The sequence below is a fragment of the Hylobates moloch genome, unplaced genomic scaffold, assembly GCF_009828535.3.
Source record: "Hylobates moloch isolate HMO894 unplaced genomic scaffold, HMol_V3 SCAFFOLD_3, whole genome shotgun sequence".
Classification (NCBI taxonomy): Eukaryota; Metazoa; Chordata; class Mammalia; order Primates; family Hylobatidae; genus Hylobates; species Hylobates moloch.
Window position 1 is genome coordinate 68,147,097 of NW_026652278.1, and position 16,783 is coordinate 68,163,879.

A 16,783-nucleotide genomic window follows, 5' to 3' on the forward strand; every position below is an offset into this window, starting at 1 on the left:
GAGGCTGAGGCAGGAGAATGGCGTGAACCCGGGAGGTGGAGATTGCAGTGAGCCAAGACCGTGCCACTGCACTCCAACCTGGGCGACAGAGCGAGACTCCATCTCAAAAAAAAAAGTGTTATAATGCTACTTTAAAAAAGTGATTTCTTATGTTTGAGGAAACATAAGATATATTTATGGAAAATGTGATATAATGCCTGGGATGTACTTCAAAATAATCCAAGAGTGGGTAAAGGTACAGGTAAAACTAGACTGGCCATGAGTTATAATTATTGAAACTAGGTGATGTGTACATGAATGGGCAGTACACTATTCTATACAGTTTTGAATATCTTTGAAATTCTTGATATTAAAAAAAAAAAAAAAGCCCCCACAGCTTATAAACCACCAGTCTCAAACAATGAGCTCACAAATTCTCACAGTCCCTAAGAATATGGATACTGTTCTATGCCTTAGGTATTCTATCTCCCAGAATAAACTTTTCATCTCAGCAGTCATTCACTGTTCTTCCCTGTATTGATTTCTTCCTCTGACATGGGCATACTCTCCTGCAGATAAACAAAACAATGCAAGAATATTCTCTGCTTGGAACTCACAATAACAAATAGATATCTTTCATTCTTTTGCTTCTCTATCCTTCAGGAAGCTTAGCAAGCTAACATGCAGTTGTCCCTCACCAATCCCATAAATAGGCCCCTTCTATCAAAGCTGTTCACTTAGGACAAAGCCTGGCATGAGAACATGATGATGTGCAAGATCACAGGGGCTTAATGGGATACCACGGGAATCAAGAGTATAGGAGGAAAAAAGCAGACTTCAGAATAATCACATCAATAATCACATTACAATCGTCTTTATGACATGCTGCTATTGACACGAGTATGTGCAATGGAGCATCATGGTTCATTCAAAACTGTGTTGCTTCTTTGTATCCCATTGAATTGCCCAAATTCTGTGCCACTTCTGCCTTTGCATAACGAACATTTCTGACTTGCCCCAGTTTCTTTCTCCTTTTTTTTTTTTTTTTTTGAGACAGAGTCTCGCTCTGTCGCCCAGGCTGGAGTGCAGTGGCACGATCCCAGCTCACTGAAAGCTTCGCCTCCTGGGTTCATGCCATTCTCCTGCCTCAGCCTCCCGAGTAGGTAGGACTAAAGGTGCCTGCCATCATGCCCAACTAATTTTTCTTTTTTGTATTTTTAGTAGAGATGGGGTTTCACGGTGTGTTAGCCAGGATGGCCTCCATCTCCTTACCTCATGATCCGCCCACCTCGGCCTCCCAAAGTGCTGGGATTACAAGCGTGAGCCCCCATCCGCACCTGGCCTCGCAGTTTCTTTTTCTTAGGAGATCTATGCAGGAATTGATTCAGGCAAGCAGGACCCTCTGTATAAGTCCCTACCTGTGTCCCGACTGCTCTGAGACATGGAATCATTCTCCACATTATAGATGACTGTCCCCTGAGAATCAGAAGAGAAGTGACTGACCACAGACTCATGGTGGGAATGTTTGTAGGGATAGCTCTCCGTTGAGGAATCTGTTCGAGTGTCACTTGAGATGGAGGGCTCCCTCCCTGAGAGGAGGAGGAAACACATATGCAAAAAGTGAGGAAACAGAACAGTAACAGAGAGAAGGAAAAGAGATGGAACAGCAAAGCTCCATAAGGCAAGAACTTCCTAGACACAAGCATGAGAAGGATATGCTATACCATCAAGCCATTCTTCCCAACACCCAAATTCCAGATCACCCAGACACATGTAAAATTCTTCCCATCCCTGTCCCTACCTTGCTGAAGCCCTCACTTTGCCTGCCACTGTGAAAAACTGTGACGGTTTTACAAAACCTATCGGGGAAAAGCAGAAGTAATGAAAAAGTTGTGAAAAGTAAGATCTATTTAGATGGAAAGTCCCAGGACAACCTGTCATACATAGTCAGTTGTTCTCCTATCCCATAATCTTTTTCCTATACTGCCAAGAAAGTCACTTAACATTTTTGAATTGATATTAGATGCATTTTTAATGTCTCTGAGAAATTATTGGGGCTATTATATGACATACATTAGTATATATTAGTTCAATCAGACTGCTTCCCTCTGAATACCTAGCTGAAATAAGCATAATGGGACAAATGGGTATTTGACTGAAGGGAGAAGAGGTAGAACAGGTCTGGGTGGGGTATGAGAGGTGGAAGAAAGCACCAGGTACCAAGCAGGAGGGAGGTACAAAGGGGAGAAAGAAAGATGTCAAAGTCAAGTATCTTCTCTTTCAAAATTATATCAAGGGCCAGTACCAGATCCAGAAGAGTAAAATAATATTTCTTCCTCCTTTTCAGTAATCAAGCCAAAACTATTAGGTTATACCTCAAATATATTATAAGATTCTGTGGGCTACCCTAGAACTTTAGCCATCAAGCCGAAAATTGTTTTTACAGAAAGTCGTTACTTAAGTTCTGAAAAATTAACTTAGAAGTGAATAACTGATTCATAAGCAGAGGAATATTACTACTGGACAAGGAATTTTTCCCCCTCCAAGACAGAGTCTTGCTATTTTGCCCAGGCTAGGCTCAAACTCCAGGGCTCAAGTGATCCTCCCACCTCAGCCTCCCAAATAGCTAGGATAACAGGCATGCATCACCCTGCCCAGCTACACATTTGCAATTTTAAAACAAAAATATCTCATGCCAAACAAAATAACTAGCCTTGTAGTGGTTCAAATAAAACAACTCAATTAAGTCGCTGTTAAATTGCTAATAAAAATCAGCCATCCTCACCAATATTAGAAGGTTAAATATTGAGCCTCGCAAACTTAATATCTCAGTCTAAATAAACATAATTTCCTTTTCACTCCTGAGTTGAGGCCAAGTGATTTAGGCAACACTCTTTTGACAACTGAAGGAAATAAAGGCTGGCCCAAGTTAGGCTTCAGCACAAATTGGCACTTCTTTCTTACCTCTAATGGATCCTCTTTCTCCAAGCTAGGTTACAAGCTAAGCACATAATTAAGTATGAGTCCCAACTGTTTGACCGCATGGGGTGAGGAGAGAGGAGAGGTAAAGAGCCAGGCTGCTCACCTGAATCTTCACTGTCGTAGCACGTCCTGCTGTATGACTGGAACTCAGCTTGGGGAGGCAGGTCCTGGGTGGATACTGGGGTACCCTGGGGATCTGCATAAAGCAGCAGCAGGGGCTGATAATGCCCCTTGATGCATTTGGTCACCACATCCTTCCATTTGGGCCCAATCTGAACCAGAAACAACCAGAAGAACATGACAATTATACTTTATATCCACAATTCACAACATATCTTCCTGTTCTGTATTTCTAAAGAAAATAAAAGAGATGAAAAGACAAGAACTGGGTAAAAAGGCAGCAAAAAAGATCTCAGACCTAACACTTTTTTAATTAAATCTTTTTTTTCTTTGCTAAGTCCTTTTAGAAAGCACTAAAATCCTATAGGAGAATAAAAGAATGAATAAAATTACTTTTATTTCTGTGAACCATCAACTCAGTTGTAAAATAGGAATAAAAGTTCTCAAAGGTGGATATGCTACGTGAGGGAACTTCAGCTGCCTTGGTGACCAATTTCTTTTCACAGACATCAAATTAAGCCCTCACTAGAAATTTTCATTTCCTTAGTTTTCTCCCAAATATTAAAATCACTTTCATGAAGCTGAAGAGCAGACAGAAACTCTCTCACAGACTGCCTTAGAACAAATGACATCCAGTTTCAGAGTTCACAAATGGTAGGATATAAAATGTCAAACTGCTTAGAATAGACAACTGAACCTCCCGGCCTTAGCCCTGTGCTGGATTCAGCTCTGTTACCACAGTGGAAAAGAGAGAGAGAACAGCCACAGAATCAATTCAACCCAATCCTCAAACTCACACCATCTTAAGCTTGAACCAGTCACATTTCTTAAATAATGTGCTGCTCTTGGGGTTAGACAACTAGCATAGTGATATGTTCACAACAGATGTCCAGTAAACTTAAAACTGAGTTATTAATTAAAACATTTATATGCTCTTCGTGTATTAATATAATCATATTTACTACTTTGTAAGGGTATTTTCAAATAAAAACCCTAAATCTAAAAGAATTTATATAAATTGCCCCAAATTACAACAACACAAAAGAGACAAAGAAAAGAATAAGGGAATTTGACAAATACTTTACTATTTGTGGAAGACGCTGCTTAAAGTCTGTGGATTGGTGTAGATTATAGTCAAACCTTATCTCCTTATCTGCTAACCTTAGCACAAGCAGCTTCCTAACTCATGCAGATCACATAAGCCACTTCAACCACAAACTCTGTGGTTTAGACAGTACCAACTTTCCTACTTTGTCATTATAACCCTACATGCCTTATAACTATCCCAAAACACATGTTACTCTGTGATGGGGCACTTCAGGGAGATAACAAAGAATAATTTACAGCAGCCCTGAGACACAGTAGTACCCACTGATAACTCCAAGATCTGAAATTCTGAACTTTGTATTAACCTTATAACCTCATTTGAGGCATTAGAGTGTTCCTACTCAAATCAATCAACATGCACATTAAAAAAACAACAACAACAAAAAAACATTCCTCTCTGGGGTCCTAGCTTCCAAGAAGACAAAGAAAAGAAAGAACATGGCATGCCAAAAAGGGCTGTGGCTATGTGCAGCCCATTCATTGCATGAACTGTGCCTGACGCATGCCCAAGGACAAGGCTATTAAGAAGTTTCTCATTCAAGGCCGGGGGTGGTGGCTCACATCTGTAATCCCAGCACTTTGGGAGGCCAAGGCGGGTGGATCACTTAATGTCAGGAGTTCGAGACCAGCCTGGCCAACATGGAGAAACTCCATCTCTACTAAAAATACAAAAATCAGCCAGGCATGATGGTGCGCGCCCATAATCCCAGCTACTCGGGAGGCTGAGGCATGAGAATCACTTGAGCCTGGGAGGCAGAGGTTGCAGTGAGCTGAGATCGTGCCCCTGCACCCCAACCTGGGTGACAGAGCAAGACCCTCTCTCAAAAAAAAAAAAAAAAAAGTTTCTCATTCAAAACATAGTCAAGGCTGCAGCTGTCAAGGACATTTCTGAAGTAAATTTCTTTGATGCCTACATGCTTCCTAAGCTGTAGGTAAAGCTACATTACTACATGAATTGTGCCATTCATAGCAAGGTAGTCAGTAATCAATATCCCCAAGCCCAAAAGGTGCTAACATCCCCACCCAGATTTAGACCTTCGAGTGCTGACCCATGAACTCCACCAAAGCCCACGTAAGGAGCTGACTCCTCAGGACTGAAGAAAAACTATTTTCTAGAAAAAAAAAAGGGGAGATTATAGTTTAAAAAAACACTTTGGGCCAGGCACTGTGGCTCACGCCTGTAATCCCAACACTTTGGCAGGCTGAGGAGGGAGGATCACTTGAGCCCAGGAGTTCCAGACCAGCCTGGGTAACATCTCTAACACAAAAAAAACAAAAAATTTTAACTAGCTGGGTGTGGTGGCCACACACCTGTAGTCACAGCTACTCAGGAGACTAAGGTGAGAGGATTGCTTAAACCTGGAAGATAAAGGCTGCAGTGAGCCATTATCACGCCCCTGCACTCCAGCCTGGGCAATAGAGTGAGGAGACCCTATCTCAAAAAATAAAGTAAAATACTTTGTCACCTATAAATACAAAACTGCTGAATGCCTGGTGAGGGGATTCAGAGGATATAATAGAAGATACATTGTTCCTATCCTCAAAGAACTAGCCATCTTCAGGGGAAGACAAGATGATACCTTCATGAATTCAGTAGGCAGACAGACATAAAAATATAAAATACGCCGGGCACGGTGGCTCATGCCTATAATTCCAGCACTTTGGGAGGCTGAGGCAGGCGATCACAAGGTCAGGAGTTCGAGACCAGCCTGGCAAACATAGTGAAACTCGTCTCTACTAAAAATACAAAAATTATCCAGATGTAGTAGCATGCGCATGTACTCCCAGCTACTCAGGAGGCTGAGGTGGGAGAATCGCTTGAACCTGGGAGGCAGAGGTTGCAGTGAGCTGAGACCAAGCCATTGCACTCCAGCCTGGGTGACAGAGTGAGACTCCATCTCAAAAAAAAAAAAAAAAAAAAAAATATATATATATATATATATGTTTTATGGAAATATGGGGAGGTCCCATTCAAAATTATGAAAATGAAACACTAAAGACAAATGATTATTCTTTTTTTTTTTTGTAGTCACCAAACACTTCAAAAAGGACTTGACTATTCCTACCTCCTTGACATGAGCATCATCAAAATACATCCATTTGCGAATCTTTGTTTGAAAAAAGAATGTAGAATAATGTTTGCCATAGTAACAGATCATTCCAACTAAGTACAGTTCAGATTGCTTGGCCCGGTCATCTGTCACTCTGAAAAACAGCTGAGGGGAAAGAAGAGAAAAGAAAGCACAGTCACATATTCACCCATTCCACATCATCTCTCAGCAGACTCCATCGACATTTCTTAAGTAAAGTACTGGCTTGCTTCTCTTCCCTTCAGTTTAAGATTTTTGTTAGTATAGATTAATCATCAGAACTTAACTTCAGCACTTTGTGAGGCCAAGGTAAGAGAATTACTTGAGGACAGGAGTTCAAGAACAACCTAGACTAGATAGCAAGACCCTGTCTTTAGACCCAGTGTGGTGGCTCATGCCTGTAATCCCTACACTTTGGGAGGCTGAGGTGAACAGATCTCTTGAGGTCAGGTATTCGAGACCAGCCTGGCCAACATAGTGAAACCCCATCTCTACTAAAAATAGAAAAACCAGCTGGGTGTGGTGGTGCACGTCTGTGATCCCAGCTACTTGAGACATTGAGGCAGGAGGCAGAGGTTGCAGTGAACCGAGATCATGACACTGCACTCCAGCCTGGGCGACAGAGCAAGACCCTGTCTCAAAAAAAGAAAAAGAAAGAAAGAAATTAACCTAAAAAGACAAAAAGTAAGGAAAAGCAAGACAGATAGTGTCCAGTAAACTGGTATGGTGATGATCTTTCTTCATACCTTTCAACATTTTTCTTACCAGGGCCTATCATAAGAGGAGCCAGAAAAGTTGGATTAAAAAAAAAAAAAAAAAAACCAGCCAGGCGCGGTGGCTCACACCTGTAATCCCAGCACTTTGGGAGGGGGAGGCAGGTGGATCACGAGGTCAGGAGATTGAGACCATCCTGGCTAACATGGTGAAACTCTGTCTCTACTAAAAATACAAAAAATTAGCCGGGCGTGGTGGCAGGTGCCTGTAGTCCCATCTACTGGGGAGGCTGAGGCAGGAGAATGGCATGAACCCAGGAGGCGGAGCTTGCAGTGAAGGGAGATCATGCCACTGCACTCCAGCCTGGGCGACAGAGCGAGACTCCATCTCAAAAAAAAAAAAAAAAAAAAAAAAAAGAAACGATTGCTTTTGTTTTTAAGAGACAGGGTCTTGCTATGCTGCCTGGGCTAGAACGTAGTGGCTATTCACAGGCAGAATCACTGCACACTACAGCCTTGAACTCCTTAAGCAATCCTCCCTCCTCAGCCTCCTGAGTAGCTGGGACTACAGGTAGGCGCTGGTGAAAAATGAAGATTTTATTGCTCACAGCCTACTCAGGTAAGATTCCTTGAGAAGAAAACCTAAAATAAGATCCCAGAAAGTTCATTTATTCTCAGTCATGGCTTAATGACATTAAAAAACAATGACAAAGGTTCTCTTTAGTCACAGGATTATCCCAGACATTGGTTCCACACTGTGAATTTCATATTTTTGGGCTCAGGTCACCAACTTTTAACTTCTTCACCTACTATAGTAGTTCTAGTCAGGAATGCCCCTCTTTGGACCTTACTACCTCCCATGGTTGAATACCCTTCCCTACTTTATACTCGTATAAACTAACAATGAATAGAACATATAATAACTCTTTGAATTACTGATTTATTTTATCAGTAGCTAAGCTCTGCCTATCCTGTCTTTTAAGACCAAGTCATCCCATTTCTTCTTAAAAAACCTTTGCCACCTATTAAAGGAGGTATATGAGCACATACCTGCAAGCACGGGTATCTGTACACAAATAAACAAGTTTATCTGTCCAAAACATTATAATACTTGTCATCTAGGACATACCTGTTTGTCTAGTGCTCACTGCTCCTAAGCAATACTAAGACGCAAGAACTCAAAGTGAGAGATAAAGGTAACTAACACGCACATCACCCAGCTTAAGGCAGGTTCCCAGGCTGTGGATAACATCTTCTGCTAAGTCTGAGTGGTCTGAGTCCCATACCAGCCCAATCGTGATAATTTGTGGAGCATTCATCAACACACGGCGAATCCTGATCCTCTCTCCACAGTTGCTCTGAAATATATATATAAGGCTAGTTCAACATGTTTCCCACTGGCTTTGCATCAATTCCACTGATCGACGGTTCCCTTTCCCACTCCAAACCCCACCCCTGATTTAACTCACTGGACAGTTCCGCAGATCCCCCATGGTGCTGGCATTCTGCAGCAGCTCACCAAACATGCTTGGTGAAGGTTTCTCTCGTCTTTCCAGCATACAAATAGCCTGATTGCTTCAAGGTGGGGAATAGAAGGGAGATGATGGTTTGTACTTAGTTACTGCTAAATCAAACTAATGTACATTCCTAACTCACACGTTTGACTTTCTTCCTCTGCCCCCTATACCAAAGCCCCTGACCAGGCTCAGTGTCCCACAAACACAGTAAGTACCTCTACCTGTCCCCAGATCCAAAGCTCATAGAATCCCCACTCCTCCTCCCACTTTGCTGGCCAGTACTGAGCCTAAGAAAAGGGGAGGGATGGGAGAGGAAAGAAGGAGAACAAAAGTTATTTTTAAATTACTGTTCTGCGTTCCTACAATATAGCACAGACTCAGCAATAAGGATATAAAACTATTTGTGTTTTTGTTGGTGGTGATGGTGGTTTTTTTGAGACAGGGTCTCGCTCTGTTACCCGGATGGAGTGCAGGGGCTCAATCTCAGCTCACAGAAACCTCCGCCTCCTGGGTTCAAGCAATTCTCATGCCTCAGCCTTCAGAATAGCTGGGATTACAGGCACGTGCAACCACGCCTGGCTAATTTTTGACATTTTTAGTAGAGACAGGGTTTTGTCATGTTGGCCTGGCTGGTCTCGAACTCTTGGCCTCAAGTGATCCGCCCACCTGGGCCTCCCAAAGTGCTAGGATTATAGGCATGAGCCACCATGCCTAGCCAAGATATAAAACTATTTGAATGTTTCCAATTAAAGTCCAATAAGGCCAGGCACCGTGGCTCACGCCTGTAATCCCAGCACTTTGGGAGGCCAAGGCAGGTAGATCATTTGAGGTCAGGAGTTCAAGACCAGCCTGACCAACATGATAAAACACCGTCCTACTAAAAATACAAAAAAATTAGCGGGGCGTGTACTATTTGTAGAAGTAGCTGGAAGTCTCAGCTACTTGGGAGGTGGAAGCAGGAGAATCGCTTGAACCTGGGAGGTGGAGGTTGTAGTAAGCCGAGATTGTGCCACTGCACTCCAGCCTGGGTGACATAGCGAGACTCCATCTCAAAAAAAAAAAAAAAAGTCCAATCAACTAGAGGAATGCCTAAAGGCATAACAGAAAATCTTGTAAGACTCACCAAAGGGAAGTGGTGGAGATATAATGTACCATCTGGATGAAAGGCAGCGGATCAGAAGTGGCACCACAGCTAGTACATACACACTGGGCCAAAGAGAAAAAGGCAAAACCAAGCAACCATAATCAGGAACTGTTTTGGCACCCATTTAACATCCCAGGATAAACTGTTCTTGAAGAAATGTCTAAAAAAAGATGGAGCTAGAGTTCACCTGCTCAAACAATGTCATTGCAAATTTCTGATGGGAAATGCAGTGTTGAGCAGTACATATATCCTCTTTGGTTTCATCAGCAATGTGGAAGTGAATTCTCATCAGGAGGTTTTCCTGACAGGGAAAGAACAAAAGCAGTACACCAACAATATTTAACAGACAAATACATAATAAATTGGTAAGCAGCTTACCCACAGAAACAGCAACTCTTCTGGAAGGTAGGAATATTTTGATTTTTTTTAACTTTTTAGTTTAAAATAATTATAAATTCATAGCAAGTTTCAAAAATGTACAGGAGATCCCCTGTACCCTTCACCCAGCTTCCTCCAACAGTAACATCTGTGTTTTTTGTTGCTGTTGTTTGTTTGTTTTTTGAGACGGAGTCTCGCTCTGTCACCCAGGCTGGAGTGCAGTGGCTCAATCTTGGCTCACTGCAAGCTCTGCCTCCCGGATTCACGCCATTCTCCTGCCTCAGCCTCCCGAGTAGCTGGGACTACAGGCGTCCACCACCACGCCCGGCTAATTTTTTGTATTTTTAGTAGAGACGAGGTTTCACCGTGTTAGCCAGGATGGTCTCGATCTGCTGACCTCGTGATCCGCCCGCCCCGGCCTCCCAAAATGCTGGGATTACAGGCGTGAGCCACCACACCCGGCACATCTTTGATAACTGTATCAGGAGATGGACATTGATAGAATCCAGACTTTATTCAGATTTCACCAGTTTTACATGCATTCATTTGTGTGTGTGTATGTATAGCTCTATGCCATTTTATCAAGATATAGACCAGTTCCATCACAAGGCTCCCTCATGCTAATCATTTAGAGCCTTACCCGTCCAATCCTAACCCTAACCTGTGGTAATCACTAATGTCTACTCTCCTCTCCATCATTTTATTTCAAGAATGTTATATAAATGGGATCACATACCACATAACCTTTTTTTTTTTTTTTTTTTTGAGACACACTCTGGCTCTGTTGCCCAGGCAGGAGTGCAGTAGAGCGATCTCGGCTCACTGCAACCTCTACCTCCCGGGTTCAAGAGATTCTCCTGCCTCAGCCTCCCAAGTAGCTGGGATTACAGGTATGTGCCACCATGCCTGGCTAAGTTTTGTATTTTTAGTAGAGACAGCGTTTCACCATGTTGACCAGGCTGCTCTCGAACTCCTGACCTCAAGTGATCCGCCTGCCTTGGCTTCCCAAAGTGCTGGGATTACAGGAGTGAGCCCGGCCAGCATACAACCTTTTGATATTGCATTTTTCACTCTCCCTTGAGATCTGTCCAAGTTGTGTAAATCAATAGTTTCTTTTTATTTTTATTTATTTATTTATTTATTTATTATTTTTTTTTTTTTGAGACGGAGTCTTGCTCTGTCGCCCAGGCTGGAGTGCAGTGGCACTATCTCGGCTCACTGCAAGCTCTGCCTCCTGGGTTCACGCCATTCTCCTGCCTCAGCCTCCCAAGTAGCTGGGACTACAGGCGCCCACCACCACGCCCGGCTAATTTTTTGTATTTTTAGTAGAGACGGGGTTTCACTGTGTTAGCCAGGATGGTCTCGATCTCCTGACCTCGTGATCCGCCCGCCTCGGCCTCCCAAAGTGCTGGTATTACAGGCATGAGCCATTGCGCCCGGCCGTTTCTTTTTATTTTTATAAAAATACTTAATGCTCTGTATTGCTGCATAGTTCTTCACGGTACAGAAGTACCATCATTTGTTTAACCATCTACTCACTGAAGGACATTTGGGTTGTTTCCAGTTTGTTACTATTATGAATAACACTTCTATGAACATTCATAAACAGGTTTTGTTTTAATATAAGTTTTCGTTTCTGTGGGATACATGTCCAGGAATGTAATTGCTAGATCATATGGTAGTTTACATGTCTAGCTTTTTAAGAAACTGCCAAACTGTTTTCCAGAGTAGCTATACCATTTTACATTCCCACCAGCAATGTATCAGTGATCCAGTTCCTCAGGAGCACCTCTGATTTGGGGCCACATTTTACCCTGTGATGAGATACGTATCACTCTCAAATTTTCTTTTCTTTACTTTTATTTTTTTTTTTTTGAGACAGAGTCTCGCTGTGTCACCCAGGCTGGAGTGCAGTGGTGCTATCTAGGCTCACTACAACCTCCTCCTCCCAGGTTCAAGCATTCTCTTGCCTCAGCCTCCCAAGTAGCTGGGACTATAGGCGCCCGCCACCATGCCTGGCTACTTTTTGTATTTTTAGTAGAGATGGGGTTTCACTATGTTGGCCAGGCTAGTCTTAAACTCCTGACCTTGTGATCCGCCTGCCTTGGCCTCCCAAAGTGCTGAGATTAAAGGCGTGAGCCACCACGCCCGGCCTCAAATTTTCTAAATGGATGTACAGAGAGTCTTTCGAAGGTTGATGGATAGAACACAGAGTTCAGAAGAGCGAGGGGCACTAGGGGCAATGTAGCTGTATAGCACATCGCACTTATGCTAGGGACTCAGTTATTCCCTGATTAATTATCTTTAGAAATGGAGGAGCAGCATCTGTATTAGCATCACTTAGGAAGCTGTTAGATACAGATATTCCGGGACCCCTCCGCCAGGCCTACTCTATCAGAAGCTCTGGGGGTACAGCCCAGCAATTTGTATTTTAATGAGCCTTGGATCCTCTGAAGGTGAGAGCTGATGTTTTATGCAACGACAAGCACAAAACCACCAGCCTAAAGGAAAAATAACAACACACTGCTATAACAGAGACATTTTAGGTCCCTGAAAAATCAGAGAAAACTCCTAGTTCTAACTGTAGAGATAAGGGCACAGTAAATCCCACCATAAAGTAGCCAGTCCCTGATGGAGACCATCGGCAGTCCCACCCCATATCAAAGAGGGCCAGAGGCCAGCACTTACAAAGCACTCTGCAGCATCATCCATAATTCCCAGCTGGAAACGTTGTTCATCCTGGAAAGTCTTTGCCAGAGCACTGCGGAGAGTGTCAGATGGAAGCACTTTTTCACTACTACACTGAAACTGGTTAAAGATTCCCTATAGGGAAGAGGTTAGACAAGAGAAAAAGTACAATGCTGTTATTAAACTTCTATACATCCTAGTCTGTCATGCTAGCATCTCCATGATGATAGCTATGAAACCAAACGTGCTTCCCATGGGTTGACATGTTTGCAGTTAGTAATTAAAAATAAAATCAAGAGTCAGCATGAAGGGCATGATCTGTGCTAATAAAGATCCTCACTCCTTCATCTGAGTGTGATGCCAAGGACACATTAGGAGAAACCACTGTCATGAATTAATGTAGTGCAGTTACCTCATTTCCTCTTCCTCTAATACAGACAGAAGTAAATGGGTTAGGTAAAAAAAGAAAAATCACATGTAAATGTTATCGACAAATTATTTTCTGGGGGTTCATCCTATGAATCTTGACCCCCCTTCTTTTCAAATTTTCAGCTAATATAAAATTACCAAAAAGTACAAAGACTACTATAACAAAAATCTGTGAGTCTAATACCCAGAAATAAACATTCTATCATGTTTACTTTCATCTACAGATAATGCTAAAGTCTTGTTTAAGACTGCCCACTCTCTATCAGCCACTCATATCATAAATTTGTTCTATAATCTTCTGTTTTTAATAGTTTTACATATATATCCCTAAATAATACATAGGATACTTTTGTGTATATTTGTGGGTTTTTTGTTTGGTTGGTTTTTTGTGTGTGTTTTTGTTGTTGTTTTTTTGAACAGGGTCTTGCTTTGTCACCCAGGCTGGAGTGCAGTGGCATGAACGTGGCTCACTGCAGCCTCAACCTCCTGCCTCAGCATCCTGAGTAAATGGGACTACAGGCATGCACCACCACACACTGCTAACTTTTTAATTGTTTTGTAAGAGATGGGGTCTCACCATGTTGTCCAGGCTGGTCTCAAACTCCTGGGCTCATGCAATCCTCTCACCTTGGCCTCTAAAAGTGCTGGGATTACAGACATGAATCACTGTGCCCAGCCCTATTAGTATTTTTTATGTAAAAAGTATCACATTGAATTTTACTTGTTGTTTTTTGTTTTTTATTTAGCATTGTTTTTGAGATCTACCCATGATGATATAGATATAGACCTGGTACACCTTTTCTCTGCTGTATAGCATTTTTATCGGGTCACTAACCCACATCTATTTATCCATTTCTTTACTGACAGACATTTTGGCTGTCTCCAATTTTTTGCTATTATAAAGACACAATGCCAACTTATACTTCTACCAGTATATAGTAAAAATTTCCCCATATTCTTGTCAAAAATTAATACTGTTAGACCATTTAGTTTTAATTTAGTCTTTAATTTCGTCTTTCTGGGTCCTTTGTATTACTTGTGGCAAATATACTCTCCCATACTACTGACCTTGGTGTATTTGAATGCGCATTACTTTTTAATTTTGGTGTAATTAAATGTATCTTTTCCATCTTTACCTACATCTGAACCTTGATGAATATCATGTCCAAAGAGTGGAATCAGCCAGGTGCAGTGGCTCATGCTTATAATGCCAATACTTGTAATCACTTGAGCTCAGGAGATCAAGACCAGCCTGGGCAACATGGTGAAACCCCGTCTCTACTAAAAATACAAAAATTAGCCCAGCATGGTGGTGCATGCCTGTAGTCCTGCTACTCGGGAGGCTGAGGCAAGAGAATCACTTGAACTCGGGAGGCCGAGGCTGCAGTGAGCTGAGATCACACCACTGCACTCCAGCCCAAACTACTTTAAAGTTCATATGCAACCAAAAAAGAGCCTGCATTGCCAAGACAATCCTAAGCAAAAAGAACAAAGCTGGAGGCATCATGCTATCTGACTTCAAACTATACTACAAGGCTACAGTAACCAAAACAGCATGGTACTGGTACCAAAACAGAGATATAGACCAATGGAACAGAACAGAGGCCTCAGAAATAATGCCACACATCTACAATCATCTGATCTTGGACAAACCTGACAAAATCAAGAAATGGGAAAGGATTTCCTATTTAATAAATGGTGCTGGGAAAACTGGCTAGCCATATGTAGAAAGCTGAAACTGGATCCCTTCCTTACACCTTATACAAAAATTAATTCAAGATGGATTAAAGACTTAAATGTCAGACCTAAAACCATAAAAACCCTAGAAGAAAACCTAGGCAATACCATTCAGGACATAGGCATGGGGAAGGACTTCATGACTAAAACACCAAAAGCAATGGCAACAAAAGTAAAAATACACAAATGGGATCTAATTAAACTAAAGAGCTTCTGCACAGCAAAAGAAACTACCATCAGAGTGAACAGGCAACCTACAGAATGGGAGAACATTTTTGCAATCTACTCATGTGACAAAGGGTTAATATCCAGAATCTACAAAGAACTTAAACAAATTTACAAGAAAAAAACAAATAACCCCATCAAAAAGCGGGCAAAAGATATGAACAGACACTTCTCTGTGTCTCTAAGAAGACATCTATGCAGCCAACAGACACATCAAAAAATGCTCATCATCACTGGTCATCAGAGAAATGCAAATCAAAACCACAATGAGATACCATCTCATGCCAGTTAGAATGGCGATCATTAAAAAGTCAGGAAACAACAGATGCTGGAGAGGATGTGGAGAAATAGGAACGCTTTTACACTGTTGGTGGGAGTGTACATTAGTTCAACACTGTGGAAGACAGTGTGGCGATTCCTCAAGGATCTAGAACTAGAAATACCACTTGGCCCAGCAATCCCATTACTGGGTATATACCCAAAGGATTATAAGTCATGCTACTATAAAGACACATGCACACGTATGTTTATTGCAGCACTATTCACAATAGCAAAGACTTGGAACCAACCCAAATGTCCATCAGTGATAGACTGGATTAAGAAAATGTGGCACATATACACCATGGAATACTACACAGCCATAAAAAAAATCAGTTCATGTCCTATGCAGGGACATGGATGAAGCTAGAAACCATCATTCTCAGCAAACTATCACAAGGACAGAAAACCAAACACCGTATGTTCTTACTCATAGGTGGGAATTGAACAATGAGAACACCTGGACACAGGGCGGGGAACATCATACACCGGGGCCTGTCGGGAGGTGGGGGGCTGAGGGAGGGATAGCATTAGGAGAAATATCTAATATAAATGACGAGTTGATGGGTACAGCAAACCAACATGGCACATGTATACCTATGTAACAAACCTGCACGTTGTGCACATGTACCCTAGAACTTAAAGTATAATTTTATAAAAAAAAGTAATTTCTTCATATTAAAATATCCAAGTTTTATTTTTCAGGCATATTACTAACAAGACCAGAAATAAGACCATTTTATAAACCTACCTATGTGATCTAAGAATAGTAGGCCCCACCAACCTTGAGTGGTCAATTCTTGGTTTTCCTCTTACTTGACCTATCAGCAGCATTTAACTCAGCTAATCTTTAAAATACTTCCTTCCCTTGGTTCCAGGGCACCCCTCCAGGTTTTCTTCCTACCTCAATGGTCAATGGTCACTCCTTATCAGTCTCCTTTGCTGGTTCCTTTTCAATTCCAAAACTCAGGCCTTGGATCTCTTGACTTCCCTAAAGTCACTCACATTCTTAGTGGTCTCATCTAACATGGTTTTACATACACATACATTGACAATTCCCAAAATTACACTAACAGCCCAAATCTCCCTCCTGAATTCCAAATTTATAGTTGGCAAAAACTACAACTGCTTTTGTACCAACCTAACGTATCTAACTATATATTGGACATCTACATTTGAATATCAATGGGCATTTCAAATTTAACATTCCCCAAACTAAATTTTTTTTTTTTTTTTTTTTGAGACGGAGTCTCGCTCTGTCGCCCAGGCTGGAGTGCAGTGGCGCGATCTCGGCTCACTGCAAGCTCCGCCTCCCGGGTTCACGCCATTCTCCTGCCTCGGCCTCTCCGAGTAGCT

General features: G+C 42.0%; 1 protein-coding gene across 35 annotated transcripts in view; it reads right to left on the minus strand.

Moving 5' to 3' along the window:
- The window catches only part of USP54 (ubiquitin specific peptidase 54), a 136,461-nt gene that overhangs the window by 38,995 nt on the left and 80,683 nt on the right, over window positions 1–16,783 (minus strand). For 22 of the 35 annotated variants that reach the window (XR_009212808.1, XR_009212810.1, XR_009212809.1 and 19 more), the window contains 9 exons: window positions 12,719–12,853; window positions 9,840–9,953; window positions 9,632–9,714; window positions 8,730–8,795; window positions 8,461–8,566; window positions 8,203–8,349; window positions 6,255–6,404; window positions 3,065–3,233; window positions 1,398–1,568 (listed from right to left, as the gene is read on the minus strand). Coding sequence is in view for 31 of the 35 variants with exons in the window: in XM_032139940.2 (XP_031995831.1) it covers window positions 1,398–1,568; window positions 3,065–3,233; window positions 6,255–6,404; window positions 8,203–8,349; window positions 8,461–8,566; window positions 8,730–8,795; window positions 9,632–9,714; window positions 9,840–9,953; window positions 12,719–12,853 (1,141 nt within the window). In the remaining 4 variants the exon portion in view is untranslated. The remainder of the gene's footprint in view (window positions 1–1,397; window positions 1,569–3,064; window positions 3,234–6,254; window positions 6,405–8,202; window positions 8,350–8,460; window positions 8,567–8,729; window positions 8,796–9,631; window positions 9,715–9,839; window positions 9,954–12,718; window positions 12,854–16,783) is intronic. The other 13 variants (XM_058436382.1, XM_032754822.2, XM_032140060.2 and 10 more) reach the window with 3 other exon arrangements.